The 20978-nt window shown below is 36.7% G+C and overlaps 1 protein-coding gene across 2 annotated transcripts; it reads left to right on the top strand.

Moving 5' to 3' along the window:
* Positions 1 to 237: 237 nt before the first annotated feature.
* LOC113074443 (zinc finger and BTB domain-containing protein 44-like) lies at positions 238 to 19177 on the top strand. Of its 2 annotated transcripts, none has more exons than XM_026247292.1 (6): positions 238 to 553; positions 2849 to 3942; positions 4985 to 5069; positions 6276 to 6427; positions 7581 to 7881; positions 14184 to 19177. In XM_026247292.1, the coding sequence occupies exons 2-6, from the start codon at positions 2880 to 2882 to the stop codon at positions 14527 to 14529; spliced, it is 1947 nt and encodes a 648-aa protein (XP_026103077.1). In that variant the 5' UTR covers positions 238 to 553; positions 2849 to 2879; the 3' UTR covers positions 14530 to 19177. The 2 variants fall into 2 exon arrangements, with proteins under 2 accessions (XP_026103077.1, XP_026103084.1); XM_026247299.1 differs by having other exon boundaries at positions 7581 to 7664; positions 14184 to 14356.
* The last annotated feature ends 1801 nt before the right edge of the window (positions 19178 to 20978 follow it).

Raw genomic sequence — 20978 nt, 5'->3', positions numbered from 1 at the left:
ATAGTATCTATCCTCTCACAAGTAAAACAAATACAACAGTAAGGGCTGATTCTGCGTAATTTTATCATCTCAGAAAAGGCAAAGACGACACTTGACAAAAGAGCTTTCTAGAACCAGTAACCTGCAGTCTGACACAAAACTCTTTGATACCCTATAAATGGTCTACAAAAATGAAAATCATGCTTTTATTTTGTGTTATTGCGTCATAAGAGCGCTTTTGAAGTGTTAAGCAAAAATGAAAGGTCAGTCGCACAAGCCCCGTGAAAAGCATTCTGGGATACAATATGTAAACATCAACCTCAAACCTGTAAGACGCGATATACAGAATGCGAATTTGAACACACTTGATTTTATTTATTTATGATTTTGCCTTTTAATACAAACGGGGGCACTCGACTTCGTGATTTATCGGGATGTGACTATGCTGTCAAGAAGCGACAGTACTTCTGTGCAAGTGTCAGAATGCTAGCATCCAGTTAGCTCGCTGCTGGATCACATTCATGCGCTTGTAGTTGTCTTACATTACGACGGATTCGTTCATTCTTTGTTACCGGTGAGCTGCACAGATATATATATATATATATATATATATGTATCCAACAAAAGTAATGTTTGGTGCACTGTGTTGACACTGTTTTAGTCATCGTCAGAGATTAGCGTGTTAGCCAATGAATGAATGCTTGCATGTTAGCTGGACCTTGTTTTTGGACTCTGAAAACAGTAATGCATGTTAATATTCTTGAGTATATTTTATGCACAAGTTTCTGGTAATATCACCTTGTGATATCACCGGGTTTTCATGTATTAATCGTTAACTCTCTATTTAATAATTAACTCTCTGTTTTATACATCGTCGTCTAGTTTACAATAGCAGGCCACATCCAACCTGTACAAATACGCAGTTTTTGGTGATGAGAAATTCAGGTGTGTATTAAAAAAAAGCATGAATCTAAACTTTTGATATGTGAGCTGGATAAAAACTATTGAGAATTAACGTTACAATGTTACGGCTACGACTATCGTTACTCATACATAAACATAAACAAAAGCAACTCGTGTGTAAAGCCACGCCCCTCTAACTTCCTCTGAGGATGAATTTGACAGCCATCAATACAATGTCATTATCCCCTCCTGTAGTTATGTATGTATGGATTATTTATTTATTTATTTATATTTGATGGTATGGTATTTTTGATGCGCTTCCTATGAAGTTTTCTTTCTAAGATATTTTAGATGCGTAATTCACGGATAAATATTAAATCATTATATATTTTGAACCTGCCATTTTCATATTAGTTAACTCAAGAAAATACAAATAAAATTATCTTATTGTAGTTGATATACCAATGTCATAATTTTGTTATTATTATTAATGTGGCAGAAATGGGGTTCTATAACTTTCTTTGTTGACTGAAATTATATATATATATTTGTAAATTTTTTGAATAACGTCAGATGTGGGATATACCTTAAAATTAAACAAATTAAATTTAATTACTGTTAATAAGTCAGTGTGTTAACTTTAATATCCTTAAAAGGTACATTTTATAAACATATCCTCAACAAAAAAAAAAAAAAAAAAAAAAAATTACTAGCCTTGACTTAGAGCATTGACAAACTGTTGCTAGTGCTTTTATCAATATTTCAGCCATGTCGTAGAGGTTGCTGCTGGAGCAATACATCACAAATCTGCAGTGGCAAAGAGGCTTTAATGGCTATTTTATAGCTCTTTAATTGCTACCAAAATTGTTGTAAAGTCTCTGTGACTGTGGAATGCAGCTTACTGTCCTAAGAACTGATTCTGATGTATCTTTCAAACATTTTTTGTAAATGTTTTTTATTTATTTACATTTTTTTTTTTTTTTTAGCTTTTTCTTAGATTACTTAATCTCCTTTTTCATTAGGGACAGCAGTTGTAAATGTTAAACAGTGAGTCAGGGACCAAAGATGATCTGTTTCTCTTTAAATCCAGCTGGACTCATTTGGACTTCCGTATAATTTAGACATATCTGCTGTACCTCTGTTAGCTATCAGCTGGATCTAAGCACTAAAACACCAATTTTTGCCTTATGTTATTTTAGGGAGTTTATTTGGGCTTGGGAGTGTTACAAAATTACAGTTTTAAAGAAGGCAATTATGATGTCACAGTACCAAATATCTTTTAGTCGGTACTGATACCTCTAGGCAGCCCTAGATACCACCAAAAGTACACAATACTCTCTACCCAAATTGATACTACAGTAATAAAAGAACAACAATACTTTAACATGAACACCTTTATTTTAACCCTTTAACATTAGTGGCACTTGGCCTTCAAATAATAAATAAAATGAAACAGTTCAGCGTAGTGTTGTCATTGTACCTACATTTCAGTAGTCGCTGCAAAAACACATTGTAAATTGAAAGCTTTGACGCTCTTCACAGACACTCACACAAATACGGAAGCATTTTAAAGCAGCCGCCCAAGTCCTAGTAATTTGGACAACACTAGCAGGCAATTTGTGCAAGAAATTAGAATTTTTTTTTGCAAGAAACATGAGCTCTCATGTTTGTGCAATACAAATGTTTAAGGGTTAACCTATTAATTGATTGTTAAAGGGATGGTTAAAATGATTTTTTTTTTGTCACTGTTTACTCGCTCTCATATCTACTTTCATGTGCCATAGAAGAAAGGAAATCATACAGGTTTGAAACTTTATGACATTATGTTGAGTAAACGTTGACAGAATTTTAAGTTTATGGGTGAACGATCCCTTTCATTTTAGTGTTAGTTGATTATGAATATTTCTGCAATCTTGCTTTTTATTAGCCATTTTGTTGCACTTATGTATCTTGTTATTCTTTCCAGGCAGACCAGACTCCTCTTCCTACTGTGAAGGATGGGTGTAAAAACCTTCACTCACAACTCCCCCAGTCACAGCCAGGAGCTTTTGGACAAGCTCAACACCCTACGCAGTGAGGGCCACTTCTGTGACGTCACTATCCGAGTACAGGGCCAGATGTTCTCGGCCCACAAGGTAGTGCTAGCCTGCTGTAGTGACTTCCTTCGAGCAAAGCTGTCTGGGAAGCTGGCTGAAGAAGACACTGTAATTGTAGGCGAAGATAACAAACATGTGCTGGATCTCCAACATGTGACGGTCGCTGGTTTCGCTCCTCTTCTGGAATACGCTTACACATCCACCCTGTCCATTAGTACGGAGAATATCATTGACGTACTAGCAGCAGCTAGCTACATGCAGATGTTTGCGGTGGCCAACACTTGCTCTGAGTTCATGAAGTCCAGTATCCTGTGGGGAGCAGGAGGTCCTGGTAGCACCCAGCCTCCAGTTTTACACAGGCCCCAAGAGACCCCTGAAGGCCATGCGAGCTGCACCCTCGCTCCTGTAGATGCCCTCTCACCATCTCCGGTCTCATCTGAGTGCAGTGTACCAGAGCGGCCCATCCCTGTGTGCCGTGAGTCTAGACGCAAGCGTAAAGGCTTTGCAAGCCCGCAACCAGCATCCTCAACCTCTCCACAAGTCCCCAACCCCTCTCCATCCTCTTCCTCCTTCCCAGAGAGTTCAGCGCAGGCTCTGGAACCATCTCTGACCTTCTCCTGGACATACCCCTTTGGTGTGGACCGGCGGTTTGCACCAGATAAGTCAAAACTACCCGAAAGTCTCCTGGAACCATCCGGAGCGTCTGTGCAGGACTCTAGTGGACGGGCTTTGGTGGAGTATCTGGCCTGCGAGGGCCCACGCGGCCTGGGCGTGACTGGGGTGGAGGAGGAGGAAGAAGAGGATGTGCAGGTGAAGGTGGAGAGGCTGAGTGATGAAGAAGTGCATGAAGAAGCTTCTCAACCAGTCAGTGCTCCACACAGTTCTCTGAGTGACCAGCAGACAGTTCCTGGCAATGAACACACCCAAGAGGATCTACTCATCAGCCCTCAGTCCTCATCCATTGGTAAGACTCTTTAGTCTTGCACACTTACCTAATAGTGAGACCCAAAATGTATTTAGATATTTTGGTTATTTGGTAAAATATCATGAGGTGTGACTCCCAAAAACGGACTGACATTTATGAATTAATAATTCATAGAAATAAAATAAAAAATAAAATGAAATCAACAAAATACAAAGTCAGTAATTACAAAATTAAAACAAGTAATTTAGCAAATAAAATTCATTAAATAAAAAAAAGTGACAGTAATGACATTTATTATGTTACAAAAGTTTTCTTTTTCAAATAAATGTTGATCTTTTGAACTTTCTGTTCATTGAATAAAACTAAAATATCAGCAGCTGTTTTCAACTTTGATAAAAATAACTGATAAGAGAGATTTCTTTCTCCAAATCAGCATATTAGAATATTTTATGAAGGGATTCTGAAAATTCAGCTTTGCCATCACCGTAATAAATAACAAAACAGGAAACAGTTATTGTAATTAGTGTGAAATTGTTTAACAATAATCGGTTTACGTTTTTTTATTTGTTTTTTTTTTTCATATGAATGCAGCCTTTGTGAGCAAGAATCTTCTTTCAAAACAAAGAAAAATCTAAAATTTAGCCCTAAAATTTTGCATAGAAGTGTTTATTTCAAAACCCTTTTGCAATTATGATGTGTACACATACATATGAGTTTTATTTTCTCTTGAATTTTGCACATTACATTTAAGTCATTAAACTGAAACTTTCCTGAAAATGGTCTAAAAGTTCTTCCAAACCATATGAAATCAACCAGAATACAAGGGGTACATTTACAAGAACTTGGAAAAGTGTTTTAGAAATCAAGTTTAAAACGCATGTTACACTTCTTTTATTGTAAATAAATGTCATTGACCCAAGTGTCTTTGTCTTAAGTGAGTCAGTAGATTATCAGACATTATTGCTGTTACCCTTTTACTGGATCAGTCTTATGTTGACTTAACATATTTACATCATATGTATCACACTGACACTGTTTAATTGGAAAAGGGGTTAAAAAAAATGTTCTGCTCTTTTTTCAGGCTCCCTGGATGAGGGGGTGACAGAAGGTCTCCAATCCATGCAGGGCACTCCGAACACTACTGGTCACATGGAAGAGGATGAGAGGTGAGGGCCCTTTGGGTGTCTGTGTTATTTTTACACATATCCTTTTGCATCGTCTCACTTTTATGATTGAACTAAAGGGCCCCTCTGAGGAGGGACATAATTTTTTAGTCTTCTCATCATTGTCTGTCCTCAAGTACTTACTTGTTTATAAGCAGTAAAGGCTTCTGGGATATTGCAGTGGCTATTAAGATGAGGATTTCTTGCCAAGAGGCCAGAGAAGTTAGTTGGCAGACCTTCTGGAAACTTCTTGGACCTGAATGTGCCTTTTTTAATACTGGAAGAGAAGGGAAATGGTATGATGCAAAACAAATGGGATAAAAAAGACACTGCTTTCCGTCTGAGCAGTGAAGTCTGCTTTTATATGACAACTTGATTTGCCTGACTAAATTTGCTGTATGTTAGCCTTAAAGCTTTGTAGACAAAGGAAAAGTATTCGTAGCATGAATACAAGTTAAATACTCAGTAGGCAATTTGAAGACTAGTTTACTTAACCATTTGACATATCCCCACCCAAATGTACCTATATTAATTTAAAGTGGTCATGAAATAGAAAATAAAAAAAAATCCTAGATGCGCTATACTGTATGTTAGATATATTTTGCTACCTATGTAGGATGTTACTGTTACTTTACAATAAAAATGTATTTCAATTTTCATCCCATTCTTGACGTCACAGTTTTCCTCTACACACTCCTTAACATGCTAAACAAGCAGGTCTGTTCATCAGTCACCAGAGCAATACTGTTGCCTAATGGGACCTAGATGTAGAATAATGGTTCCAATCTTCAAAAACTGTGGACACCCTTCCAAAAGATCAAACTATTAGAAATGCATTGGTGGAGTTTATATTTAACGACGTGTCTGAGCTATTGAACAAAAATGCTTTTGTTTTTCTCATTGTACAGACTTTTAATTATTCTCAGCATATCAAAAATACAGTAAAACCGTTTATTGTGTAAAAGTATTACACTTTAAGATTACTTTTCCAGAGGCACGCTTGCCCTGGTTGCCTATTATTCTCTTTTTGTCCTATTTTCCTTTTGTGTAGATAATATAACTTTCTTTTTTTTTTTTTTTTTGGTTAACTTTTATTTAATTTTGTTGAAAAGCACTATATTTCTCCTCATTAATGAGTACTGCGACTCTGTGTGCAGTTGGCTCATCTAATTAGTCACTTTTCCTCTTTTCCTGTCGCTGTGTCTCCAGACTGGAGAATATCCAGTACCCATACCACCTGTACATTAGCCCCTCCACTCGCCCAGGACTCAACAGTCCTGAACGGCCCTTCCAGTGCCCTACATGTGGCGTCCGCTTCACTCGAATACAGAATCTCAAGCAGCACATGCTCATCCACTCTGGTGAGAGAATCTCTGCTTTTACAGGACTCGACATTGACAGAGGCATTGCATGTGGATAAATCTAGAACTTTTTTTACATTTTTTTTTTTTTTAAGGGGATTCAAGTAGGGCTGGGCAATAAACAGTATCATATTGAGATTAGCCTACTATAAAATTGACCTCGATAATAATAAGCTCTGGACATTTTTAGTCTATAGATTAATCTGTCATACAGCAGAAATAAACACAACAGCAAATCAGTGCATGCCACTAATATCACTAATTTCAGCATCTGCCGTCTCAATATATAAAGACATGATCACATGAACTTCATCTCCATCAGAGTTGTTCTGAGTCACTTCACAAGCTTAGTTTTCACCATTTAATTTGAGAAAATCTACTGTCAACTACACACTGAAACTTAAACCTTCACAACAACCCATCAAAATAAAAGTTACATTTAACTTGAAGAAATTACTATTGTACAGTTTATGAAAAAGTAGTTCTCAAAGTGAAATCGTATATATTTTTGGTCACACTGCCCAGCCTACTTAACAATAAAAGCACTATATTATAGTCACTATAATCTTGTTAGGTCATGTAGTGTTTGCAGACCTCTGTGGTTTAATTATGTCTATGAGCATATAGCTAATACTTCAACTACTGAGTCTTTATTATTAAAATCTTTTAGGACAGCTGACTTAAGCTTTTACACAAGAACATGAAAACGCTCAGTATCCGGCCCCGTATTACACAAACTTTTTGTTTGAAGAAGAGTGCGTCATGATTCACCCTAATCTACTTGTTAGTTTATACAGAAGTGCCGTTTTGTTTGCTGTTGAATGTCCAAACAAAACTCCTCTTTACAGCGATTAGTTATGGACTGGTGAAAGTGAATGCATGCAGTTGGTTTAGTTGTGGCTTATGTGAATAACATGACATATACTGCTAGATTGAACCTTCATAATAAAACATCCTGGCTTATTTGTATGCGTCGAATGATGTGTTTAGTTATTTTGTCATTTCTTTTTGTGTGTGTATTTCAGTAAGCACAACCTACTAAAACAAAGACACATTTTTGTTCCATCCTTTCAGTCTCACTCAACTTCATTATGATTTACCCATTATTTTTTCGAAATAGTAGACTTTAATCTTCGGCATCTTTCTTCTACAGGTATTAAGCCATTCCAGTGTGACCGCTGCGGGAAAAAGTTTACGCGGGCTTACTCCCTGAAGATGCACCGGCTGAAGCACGAAGGTAAACGCTGTTTCCGGTGCCAGATCTGTAGCGCCACTTTCACTTCCTTCGGTGAATATAAGCATCACATGAGGGTGTCTCGCCACATCATCCGCAAGCCTCGGATTTACGAGTGCAAAACGTGCGGCGCCATGTTTACCAACTCCGGCAATTTAATCGTACACCTGAGGAGTCTCAACCATGAGGCATCAGAACTAGCAAACTACTTCCAGACCAGGTGAGGAGGAGCTGAACATTCTCAGAAAATATGTAGAAGTACAAATTTAGTTTTGTTCGGTCGGCCGTTCATCCCATGTTGAGGTAGCAGAAGCGTTTTTTGATTTGGGGGTAGATTTGATCTAACTATTGAAAAAGATGTGAATTAAGTAAAATTACAATAAGGTTTAATTCACTAACATTAGTTAATGCATTAGGTGTCATGACCTTACAATAAACAATACTTTTGTGGCATGTATTAATATTGATTAATGTTAATTTCACAAATAAACTTGCGTTCAAAAGTAAGGTCGAAGATTTTATATCTCTCATGCTCATAAAGGTATGGGATTTAAATCCTGCCATGATTCAAAACTGAAAATACAGTTCTGAAAGGTTGAAACTAAGTGTTCAAAAACTCAAAATCTTACAAAAAAAAGTTTCGCAAGTTCGAAAAATAAGATTTGCAAGCTTGCAAAATGTAAAAAAAAAAATAGATATCTCTGCAAACATTGTTGTTTTTGAGATTTCCTTCTTCAGAACTGCAACATTTTTTTACGATGTTGCGCAAAGAATTTTTCAGAGTTTCAAATTTGTCAGTGTTCTCCCACTGTATTAGATTGTTTTCCAGGTTTGAAACCTTGTAAATGGTGATCTGAAAACTGGTGTGCGAATGTGTGAAAAAAAAATTTGAAACTCTGAAAACAGAGCTTTGCAGGCTTGCAAAGTGGTAAAAAAAATTATATCTCTTCAAACATAATTTTGTTTTTGAGTTTTCCTTCTTCAGAAGTGCATCACTCTTTTTAATGGTGTTGTGCAATCATTTTTTCAGGGTTTCGAATTTGTCACTGTTCTCCCAGTGTATAGTTTGTTTTTAAGATTTGAAACTCTGTAAATAGTGATCTGAAAACTGGTGTGCAAATAGGTGAAAAAAAGTTTTGAAACTCTGAAAAGAGAGGTTCGAAAGGGCGAAACTTATTACATTACATTACATTTGCACTCCTATGCAGACTATTTTTTCAGAGCCGAGTTCACAACACCAACTTTGCGGAGATACGCTCACACAGTTGTGAGTTTGCGACTCACGTGATTTGTGGCAGTGTTGTCACGCAGCTCTGCTCTGAAACTCTGAAACTCAGACCGAGCGAAATTGAAGCTTCGCAACCTCGTAACTAAAAAAAAAAAAAGCCTGGAGGGAGGGCCTTCTGCTCTTGGCCAATGCTTTGCTGTCTGCTGAAGTACAGTCCAATCACAAGTCGTATTTACCTGAAAGGTGGGATTGACCGACTGCTCCGCCAATGACAAAAGCGCGCAGGATACGCAAAATAAACGGTCCTAAAATTTAAAAAAAGGTTACCGACTTGTCGCTGGAATTCACCATACAATTACCAGCAGCCACTGAGTTTACCACTGATAGTCCGGCGGTGCATCAGTATAGGCCTACACACTTTCCTCAACTCAGTTTCTTTTTCGGGGTGGTGGGGGGGGATGCTGGTAGTACTGGCACCTTGTATGGTTTAGGTCTGTCATTGAAAAATAATGATGACAATAAAACCGCCAGTAGGTGACAGCAAAATCATGGTTTAAGTATTTATTGAATCGATCAAATCAAACTTTTCGTTCAAAACGGCTGATTCTATTAGAAAGGAAACAAAAGAGTCCATTTGAATGGACTGTTGAATCACTGGCTCACTTGATTCGTTGAAAATCTGATGAATTCAGGGAACAGAACACCGTGTTAAGGGCCGTTCACATGTCGCGCCTAAAAACGCGCACGTGCTGCTACTCAAGAATTAATGTTCAATGAATATAAAAATGTAAAACATTTTTTTTTCATGGCTTAAATTATAAGGACATTCTAAATGTATTTATTAATTCTGCAAGCTTCATTGCGAAGTGAATGCTTTTGGACTCTTAGGACGTGTTTTTGTCGGTGACTCAAAATGTAAGCATACTCTCTCAATCCGTCACAAACAGTGTATGAGGGCAATGGAAGCAATAAAAAACAACAAATATACAAGTTCTATAACAAGTCTCAGTTAGCTTACACGTAACAAAAGCTTTTAAATAATATAATAAAGAAATACAGATAACAGATATAATATAAAAATTACAGCGCAAGCTAGTGTTAGAGGTCTTTTTTTGCCTTTGTTAATAATAAAAGAAAACCAATAGAATACAAAAGATTAGAAAGCTTAATATTATTCTTTTTTTTTTTTAAGAACAGTGAGTGTTAGAGTTAGAGGGTCAAATACATTTGGAAAAGATCTGTTTTAAGCTGTATATATATAGTCGCGGGCTGAAGAATCACACGGCAGGCTGTGGTGAAAGTTTAAAGCCCCGGAGGGTGTATTTATTGGTGGTTGTGTTTGTAAAGGTGCCAGGGGTGTCCAGTGCTCGTCCTCGTTGCTGCGTGATCCTGTTCGCCGGCCGGCTGAGTGCAAGGGGAATCGGTGTCCGGTGCTGAGGTGGCGGGCTGGTCGGTCACTCGCTTTCTGGAGAGATAAGAGACACACCATTAGCTGGCTTTCTGCTGGAGAGCTTTCTCACCCGTGTCTTCTCGGGTGCAGCTTTTGTAGTCGTCCTCTGAGCGGTTTCAGCTGGGTGATTGTGTGCAGGCGGATCTCCTCTGTTGCCAGGGTGACGCTGATCGGTGCCCGGGACACGGCTCACAATATATATATATATATATATATATATATATATATATATATATATACTACTTATATAATATATGAAAATACAGATTATAATTCAGGTTTCTTTTTTATTATTTTTACAAAATATAGATTTTAAAATGTCTCAATACATATAGCCTGTAGTGATTACAGAAAAGTTAACCATGCATTCATAAATTTGTAATAGGCAATTATTTATAATTTTACTGAAATATTTTAATAAAAGTAAAACATACACTGTACACCTTTCTGAATATTTAAATATAATATCTAAATATTATTTTGGATGCATGAGGAATGCGTGAGGAAAGTGAGTCGCCAGGTGAGGAAAGTGTGTATACTGATGCACCGCCGGACTATCAGTGGTAAACTCAGTGGCTGCTGGCAATTGTATGGTGAATTCCAGCGACAAGTTGGTAACCTTATTTTAGAACCAGACCGCAAGCCATCCGGGACCGTCTTGTGGCCAGAAATCTGCGCATCCTCTGTTTGCGTATCCTGTGCGCTTTTGTCATTGGCGGAGCAGTCGGTCAATCCCACCTTTCAGGTAAATACGACTTGTGATTGGACTGTACTTCAGCAGACAGCAAAGCATTGGCCAAGAGCAGAAGGCCCTCCCTCCAGGCTTTTTTTGTTTTTAGTTACGAGGTTGCGAAGCTTCATTTTCGCTCAGTCTGAGTTTCAGAGTTTCAGAGCAGAGCTGCGTGACAACACTGCCACAAATCACGTGAGTCGCAAACTCACAACTGTGTGAGCGTATCTCCACAAAGTTGGTGTTGTGAACTCGGCTCTGAAAAAATAGTCTGCATAGGAGTGCAAATGTAATGTAATGTAATAAGTTTCGCCCTTTCGAACCTCTGTTTTCAGAGTTTCAAAACTTTTTTTCACCTATTTGCACACCAGTTTTCAGATCACTATTTACAGAGTTTCAAATCTTGAAAACAAACTATACACTGGGAGAACAGTGACAAATTCGAAACCCTGAAAAAATGATTGCACAACACCATTAAAAAGAGTGATGCACTTCTGAAGAAGGAAAACTCAAAAACAAAATTATGTTTGAAGAGATATAATTTTTTTTACCACTTTGCAAGCCTGCAAAGCTCTGTTTTCAGAGTTTCAAATTTTTTTTTCACACATTCGCACACCAGTTTTCAGATCACCATTTACAAGGTTTCAAACCTGGAAAACAATCTAATACAGTGGGAGAACACTGACAAATTTGAAACTCTGAAAAATTCTTTGCGCAACATCGTAAAAAAATGTTGCAGTTCTGAAGAAGGAAATCTCAAAAACAACATAATGTTTGCAGAGATATTTTTATTTTTTTTACATTTTGCAAGCTTGCAAATCTTATTTTTCGAACTTGCAAAACTTTTTTTTGTAAGATTTTGAGTTTTCGAACACTTAGTTTCAACCTTTCAGAACTGTATTTTCAGTTTTGAATCATGGCAGTATTTAAATCCCATATAAAGGCTGCATTTATTCGATCAAAAACACAGTAAAAACAGTAATATCTTGAAATATTACTATCATTTAAAAGATCTATTTATATTTTTAAATGAATATATTCCTGCCAGGGCTAAGCTGAGTTAGTTGTCAGTGTCACATGATCCTTCAGAAATCATTCCGTTATTCTGATTTGCTGCTCAGGTCAGATTTATTATTGTCAAAGTTGAAAAAAGAAGAAGATGAAGAAGTGCTGCTTACTATTTTTGTGAAAATCGTGCATTTTTTTCAGGATTCTTTGATGAATAGTTTTTAACGACACAAAAAGTCTTTCCTGTGACTTTTGATCAATTTAATGCACCCTTGCCGCATATAAGTATTATTTTCTTTAATAAAATCTTACTGGCCTCAATCGTTTGAACGGGAGTGTACCAGTAGTTAACCTGGATTAATCAATTGATACCTAATGCATTAATGTCAACTGATTGAACCTTTTTGTAAAGTGTTCCTGGCTAAACATTGTGTATTTTCAAAGACAGCTGAAGATGACCGGTTTTCCTCGTTGAGGTGTGATTGACAAAATGCATGCCTCAGATGAAATGTCTTTCCTGCTTAGTTTTAAGAGGTTTACCGCAGTCCAGGGTAACACCCAGTTGCATTGTGCTGCATTTGGCAGAGCGTTATTGGATGAATAGAGCTTTCAGGAAATCAAAGCATCTCCTCTATTGACTCTCCTGATTAGTATTGTGACAAGTACAATGTTTATCTGTTTCTGACTAGCTTTAACACATGGGCACACACCCTTCAGGTTTCCTTTTATTCTATTCTCAAAATGGCACGTGTATTCCACCTAGATGTGTTCTCCAGAGAAAACCAACTAAGCGACGTTCCTGTTTGAAAACAAGTATTTTCGAAATGGAATAATCATGGCTTTGATTCCATTCTGGAAGTAGTGAGAGTTGGATGGTGTACTAGGAAAAGAAACCCTGAGATGTAAACATTTGGAGTGAGCAGGGAAATCAATCCTACATCAGCTAATTTCTGCTGAATAGGTTTATTGATGTGAAGTTCTTAAAAAAGCTCAGTGGAATCATTTGTCTATGGTTCTGAGGAGACTCTAAGAGACATTCTTCTGAGGTAATCTTCATGACGGTAGCCCTTCATTAAAGCAGAGGGAAGGGAGTCAGGTGCTTTTATTCATTGAGCTCCTGCTTCACGTAGACTCCCTTATTTCATCCAACCGTTTATTTGATTTAAGCCCTCTCTCTTAGGATCTATGTTCCATTCATCTTTGTCAGGCACAAATAAAAAGCGTCTATGCAGGTTCCATTGCTGAGGCAATAGTTTGGCTCTGGTATGTGCTTATTAAGAAAGGGAGTGGTCGTGTAGTGTACGCTGATAAAGTTTCATATGTTATAATTGCAAGAAACAGCCAGCATTACAGCCATAATTTTTTGAAGGTCTTTACCTTCAGGAACTTCATTTTTAAGTGTAATTTTAAGACAGGAAATGACTTGGTTATTTAGATGTCTCACATATAAAAAAAAAAAATTGCTTTAAAATTTCTGCTAAGAACTTTTTATTTGGAAATCAGCATCAAGAGTGCAACATCTTGCTATGAAAAAATAGGAAATGATGTCATTAGTATCTAAATCCTATTCATGGATTAAGCTATCAGTGTTTGAATTATGATTGCTTGCTATATCACTTTTTCTGCCAAGCCACAATCCTCAATCTAGTTTTGAAGCTTCAATTTTGACTTTCGTTTAGATAGCTGGGCTGTTTTGCCAGAGGACATTTTGCCAAAATTTATTGTTAGACTTGAACATGCTAGGACTGGCTGTCCGTAAAAAAAAAAAAATAAAAAAAAAAGAATGTTGATCCAAAGATTCTTAGACTTATATACCAAACTTTGAACACAGTCTTTGATGAATCATAAAAAAAAAAAAAAACTTTTTGAACTTGTGTCTGAGTGGTTTGACATCCTCAGATTGTGGCTTCACAGAGGAGACTGAAAGCGATTACTTTTGTGTTTTAGTCCCATTAAGCGAGTATTTTTCATGAAAATGTTTGAGATTATGGTGCTTAGAATTAAATTAAGTTTCTATAACTTGTCAGTTTTACCTGATGTTGAGTTAGCATTGGTGGCAGATATGATTTTCTGAACATTGGCCCATCTCTCCCTTTGTTGCCCTAGTGAGTTCCTCCTCCCAGACTACCTGAGTCACATGCAAGAGGAAGAGGGGCTGGGACACTTCGAGATGAGTGAGCAGACCTTTGAAGCTTCTTCCTCCTCTTCCTCAGTCCAAACACCAGTTATCTCTCAAGTTTCCTCTACCATGAACTATGACAGCCACACTTCTGCACCTCCTTCCCAAACCCCGAACCCCAGGTCAGGGCTCGGAGGAGAGGCCTCACAAGTGGATCATCCGAAGTCCACTGCTGCTGTGACCTCTCTGCAAGACCCAGAGGAAGACGAGGGAGAGAAGGACAGAGGTGGAGGAAAAAAGAAGAAAAGTCTAGTGTCAATTACAATTGAGTGAAAACGTTCCATACCTGTAAACATGTATAATAACAGTCAATGTCCTGTTGCACACAGAATACTTCTGTTGTTGATAGCCTATTATACTCTCAGAAAAAAAAGGGTACAAAAGCTGCCATTGGGGCAGTACCTTTGAAAAAGGTACACCTTTGTACTTTATTTACCTGTAAAGATTAATATCTTGAAAGTATTGATGCCTAAAAAGCACTGATTAACGGGCCCGGGATCGGAATTAGCCCATTTTCCGTATTCAGTCTGGACCGGTGGCTGGCTGGTCAGTAAACTGGGGGGTAACCACAGGTCTTAATATGCTTGTCTGGGACAAGCCAAGTAGATAGACCTCCAAAATGGTGCTTGAACTCCAAAACTGTGCGGGATCTCCACATGCAAGAGTTAGTAAATGTCTTTACTAAAAACAGCATTTCTTTCATAAAGTTGAATTAATCTTACAAAAAAATGTAAGCACATGTGAAATATAAAGTTATAAAATATGCTGTATAAATAAATATGCTTTTAAACATGTTTAATGTAGCTCTCCTCTGCCCTGTCCCACCGCAATACGATGCTCTGGAGTTAAACCCGATAAAAGCTGGATCTTTGGGGTGATGGCTCCAGATCAATTTGTCTGAATGGACAAGAAGCCTGATTAAAACGTAAATAACAAAAATAACCAGAGAAACTTGGCCATCAAAAATGTTCACACAAGAATGATTGTGATTTTATTGTAAATGGAGACTGATAATGTATTGATGACTTGATAGATGAGCTTGCACAGCCTGTCTGAGTGAGAGAGAGAGAGAGAGAGAGAGAGAGAGAGAGAGAGACTCAACAGTAACTCAAAGAACAATAGAGAAGCATACTGCTGTAGAAGATAAGCAACATTACACGACCAAGATGTTCCCTCAAATATCAAAATGATTGCAATGTGACACTGATTTTATACCATAGAAGTCCAATTAACAATTTAAAATTAAGTGACTTTTTAGTCACATTATTGTCTTAATGGTTTTGCTCAATTTCTCTGCTTAAAATAATTCCAATCAAAGCCACGTCAGAGCTGTTGTGTCTCCAAAGCAACTCAGCAGTATTTCATTACCAAATGAATCCATTTTTTAATGAATAGGGTGAGTCAAAGATTCAGTAACCCATTTTTAAATGCAGTCAGTTGCCTCGTTTATGAATGAATCAGCCATTTGAACAAATAGGTTGAATGAATGATTAAATGACCCACTCATTAAAACAGGCTTTTGCTGCTAACTGCTGGTGGTTTGGCTTCATATTTAAAAGTATCCTTGCTTTTTTCCCCAACATTTCGTATTTGTATGTTCAAAAAATATTTTTTTTAAACGTTAATCTCATGACATTAGTTATGCATTTGTAATTTTGCGGTGTAAATGCATGTATAGCACCTCAGCCTTATAAAACATCTAATGCCACTTCAGATGCAGCTTCTGTTTCTTCTGCAGTGGAAGGATAGAGTTTGTTGGCACTGATTTCATTTGAATGGTAACAGTTCTACAGTTCCTTATTATTCTAACTGAATAAATAGGGGTTATGCGCAACAGACTTCTGTATTCTGTTAACCTGGTGTCGCGGCTTCCGGTTCAAGCATTTTGCATATGCTTCGTTAAATATGAAGCGGTTTTACTAAAGATGCCTTCAAAGTAGATACCAAAGATTATCATAGCCAATCTCCATCACATATGCGGAATTATATCTAAAAGTTTATTATTTTTATTATTTTCACTAACATTTATATAAAATACATATATATATATATATATAGTCTGACATAAGTCAACAATAAAAAACAGCTGACTACTTTACCGGAATATCTTAAAAGTCCATAGTTATTGTTATTATTAATTACGGTTGTTAACACGTTCTCTGACAAGTGGAAACATTGAGAACTGTTTTCTGGGTTTGGTCCGGTGACGTTCAACATATACCCTATTGACACAATTTAAGAATTTGATGTGAAATATGAGACATACATTTAATAAGGTTAGGGAAAAAATACCCATTTCTAAACAGTGGGAAATTACATATGTTTTGTTATATACAGCAGTGGTTCCCACTACATAATTTACATATATCTTTTTTTTTTTTTTTTTTTTTTTTTTTTTTTTTAATGTGGTTGGGAACCACTGATATACAGCATCTAATTTCTACCTCTTTTCCAGTCAGAGATCACATTATCTTCATAGTTGTTTAAGTGAGAGAACATCTGTAACTTAGTCAAGATTGGGGCAAACTTTAATGTTTAATTATTTTTTATTATACATTTGTATTGATTTTAGTTTTTATACGATGCCAATTATAGTTATTTGAAAGAAAACCAGAATCGGCAGGTCACACTTACAAAAAAATGGAATCGGCCAAGTAAATTGCAATCGGTGCATCTCTAATTGGCACCCAAACGGGTCATTTTAGTACCTTTTGAAAAGGCAACACCCCAGTGACAACTTCAAGATTTTTCTTTTTTCTGAGAGTTTATGATTTAACCGCTTAAAAACTTGGTGTTTCATTATGAAAAAATGCAATGCCTTTTAATTTGTGGGGGTTACTTTCAAATTGTTGTAGTGTCACATTTGATTTGGATTTACATACAAATCTCTCTACAAGATGATCATAGTTCTAAATTTAAAAAAAGAAAATTAAAACTTTTTATTTTTATTAGTAACCCATTAATATCTGTGACTAATGTTTTTTTTTTATTATTATTTTTATTACATAATTGTTGTTTTTTAGCCGCTTTGTGGAAGTTTGTTGAAAATAATCAAATTGTATAATTTTTTTTTTTATTGTTGTTCAATCATGAATGATGGTCTCCATTTATTATGCGACTTCCTTTTCTCCTATTTCAAACAAGACTTGGAAGCTTCAATCCTCTGAGGACCATTCCTAAAATGTGAAAGACTGTGTTACTACTTCCATGTGTGTTCAGAGCAAAAACAAAACACACTGAATCCGAGTGGCACAAAACAACCATGAAACCCTTGTGACTGACTAATCTGATGTGCTTTAGCGTGTTGTTTTGAATATGTGTATATGTGAAGAGTAGCACAGTTTTCCTAGCCCTCATTTCTGCTGTATGTGTAATGCTGCTAAATTTTTGTAAACTGTGCCTCTTGCCCAGCTCTCCGAACCACTCGTCAATTTGATCTAAAGATCTGTATGTGTATTCTTTAAGTTTAACATTCTTTTTTTGATCGTGACATATGGAAGAAATGTCACATGGGTCACATTTTAATAGAGTGGAAGGAAGGTAATATTTCCATAACCTTTCCCATTTTATTGCTGTTGGAATTATACTATGGAATTTTCTCCATTACTTGATGCCATAGTTGTATGTGCCTAATAGTCTCCCAAACAAAGTTTATGAACGCCTTGTGACTATGGCATGAGCCTTGATTGAAACTTTGGAATATGTAGCATTTGTTTCGTTTGGTGGTTGTAATGATCACATATCTTCGTTTCCTTCGTGTGATATTGCACCTGGCAATCAGTCAGTCTCCAAGCTGCTCCATTCCAATATGATTTTGTAAGGAACAAAAAGTTTTAATTGGTGTTGTGCAATATTGTTTTAGATGATTCACGCGGTCCAAAGTATAAACGTTTTATACTGCAGTGGACAATGAGCTGAATGACTGAAGGTAATGAAATAGAGGAAGGGGGCTAGTCGAGGGAATACCCTAAAGTATGTTCTCTTTGATAAAATGTTCATATGAATTGTTAATGTACAAACAGCAAAAGAAATCGCATTGTGTTACATAAACTAGATTGCAATATCGTTCGCTGATGTCATTTCCCTCGAGACAGTCTCCCGCTTATCTCACTCTCTCCATTTTTGTGACCGCCGGCTGTAGCTCAAACTCAATTACTTCATGGTCTGAGAGCTTGTAGTGACGCATTTATCCAGAAGACAATATTGGATGTCTGTCCCAGATTGCTCTTTGTGCCACCTGCATGTTTTCTGTGCAAAATGAAATATGGGTAAAAAAAAAAAAAGAATATAGCATGGGTTGATTCGTTTGTTGGATGTTGTTTCAGATATGTGAAACTACCATTTTGTATACAATATTCAATCTTTGGTGTTCAGTTGTTTGAGCAGAAAGAAAGAGTGATATTTCAGTAGTCATAATGCTTTTTTTTCAGATTCTGTATCGATGACCGTTACCTTAAAAAGTGTCAATTTGTACATTTGTAATAACAATGTGAGCGTTAGTAGTTTTTTGACTTGAGCCTGTTTGCTTTTGTGACCATGTCTTATTGATATATACTCTATATTCTTTTTTTAAATCCTATAGTTTTAGTCGTATCTTGTGCCTTTTGGATATTGGATCTTTATTGTATTTTAATTGGCAGAAACATGCATTGATATGAATTCATAATATTTGTAGACAGAATGCTGGTAGACTTCAAATGTAGCTTGAAACTAAAAATATTTTTGAAGTGCTATTCAACACATGGTTTAAACTGTATGTTTGTGTTTATTTTCTTAAAGACAAATGTATTAGTCGTTTTGTATCTCTTCAGTGGTTTTTATCATCTGTTTCTGTGCCAATTCAGATTTATTGAATGATGTTTTGTAAAAACATTACGTACATCAAGTTTTACAGTAAATGGTTACAGCCTAACACTCCCAAGTTTGCTTAAATTCATTGCTTCCATTCTTATACTGTAGCTAAATACTCATTCGGGCTTGTGCACTTCCCATACAATATTCCAACACACATGTACAATAATGATTTTATTTTTATTTCTCTGCAACATTTTATAAATGAGTCCCTAGGTTCCTATATATACATGTGTATGAGAATGACCATGTTTATTAACTGCTGAAAAAGTTTTTGCACTGTAATTAACATCCCACTTGACATTATACCAAGGGTTTCAATCTCAAAAAAAAAAAAACTGGTGTGTGTAAGGACGATAATAAGGAAATTCTTGGCAACCACGTACACAAACACATGCTAAAAGAAACAATGAAAGGCTTTTAATTTTGCCTTGACATTCTAGATGAAGTTGTTATGACATAGCACAGTATTTGCAGAGTCCAAGCACCTGCTTGTGATTTGGCGTCCTCCGGATGCATGACCCACATCAACCCTGGAGGGGTGGTTATGGAAAGCCCTAAAAATGGGTCAAGTCAGATAACGTTCAAAAAATGAAGGGTAATTATTCATCATGACTGAGGGACAATATGTACCATTTTTGTGATAAAATATCCAAAAATCAAGGCAGTGTAAAAATGTGCAGCATTAACCCACCAAATTATTGGACAAATAGTCGCATTTCAGTATCAGACTAATGTAGCATTAAATACATAATTCCTTGCAGCTAATTTATTAGGATGACATTAAAAAGTGTGAACCTCAAACATACACATAATAAAAATGAATTCATTACATCATCTGTGAACATGATTTGTGGATTCCATACATCTCTGGATGGTGAAAACAACATCGCCCATCATTTCACTCTATTTCATAAGTCATCAAGCTTCATCATATAGTGTTATTGTTTTGAAAATGCATCCCCTAGTGGTGACAACTTACATATTGTGCCTTTAAAATGTCAAAACCTGGTCCAGAATCTATTTTATAATGATGTCCGTGACACAGACATTGACCAGTTTTTCGTTTCCAACTACTGTTGGCCACATCAGTACTTCAGGCAACATGCTCATGAACTAGCAACACTTTCATTTACTGTGAAAGACATTGATGGTTCTACGGAGCATACATCTAAGGGCATTTCTTGTGCCAAAACTTTTTTTATTTTATTTTTTTATATAAGAATATGATAGACAAGAAAAGAAACAGTAAGTGCTAATATTAGTTGGTTAAGTGCTTGCAAAAAAGGTGAGTCTTTAGATGTTTCTTGAAAATGAGTAAAGTCTCTTTGGGATGGCACCACAAGGCGTCGTTCACTTGCAGAGCGCAAACTTCTGGAGGGCACATAAGATTGAACTAGTGAGTTTAGGTATGTTGGTGCCGTGCCAGTGGTCATCTTGTAGGCAAGCATCAGTACCCTGAATTTGATGCGAGCGGCCAGTGTAACCTGATGAGGAGAGGAGTAACGTGAGCTGTTTTTGGCTCATTGAAGACAACCCTCGCTGCTGCATTCTGGATCAGTTGCAGAGGCTTGATAGTACATGCAGGAAGGCCCGCCAGGAGAGCATTACAATAGTCCAGTCTGGAGAGAACCAGAGCTTGGACAAGAAGTTGGATGGCTTGCTCCGACAGGAAGGGTCTAATCTTCCTAATATTGTATAGGGCAAATCTGCAGGACCGGGTCGTTGTAGCAGTATGGTCTGTGAAGCTTAACTGATGATCCATCACAACTCCTAGGTTTCTGGCTGTCCTGGAAGGGTTTATGGTTGACGAGCCCAGCTTTATCAATCAATCAATCAATCACCTTTATTTATATAGTGCTTTAAACAAA

Source organism: Carassius auratus, chromosome 5, assembly GCF_003368295.1.
Source record: "Carassius auratus strain Wakin chromosome 5, ASM336829v1, whole genome shotgun sequence".
Classification (NCBI taxonomy): domain Eukaryota; kingdom Metazoa; phylum Chordata; class Actinopteri; order Cypriniformes; family Cyprinidae; genus Carassius; species Carassius auratus.
This window is presented reverse-complemented; position numbering and strand designations above follow the sequence as displayed.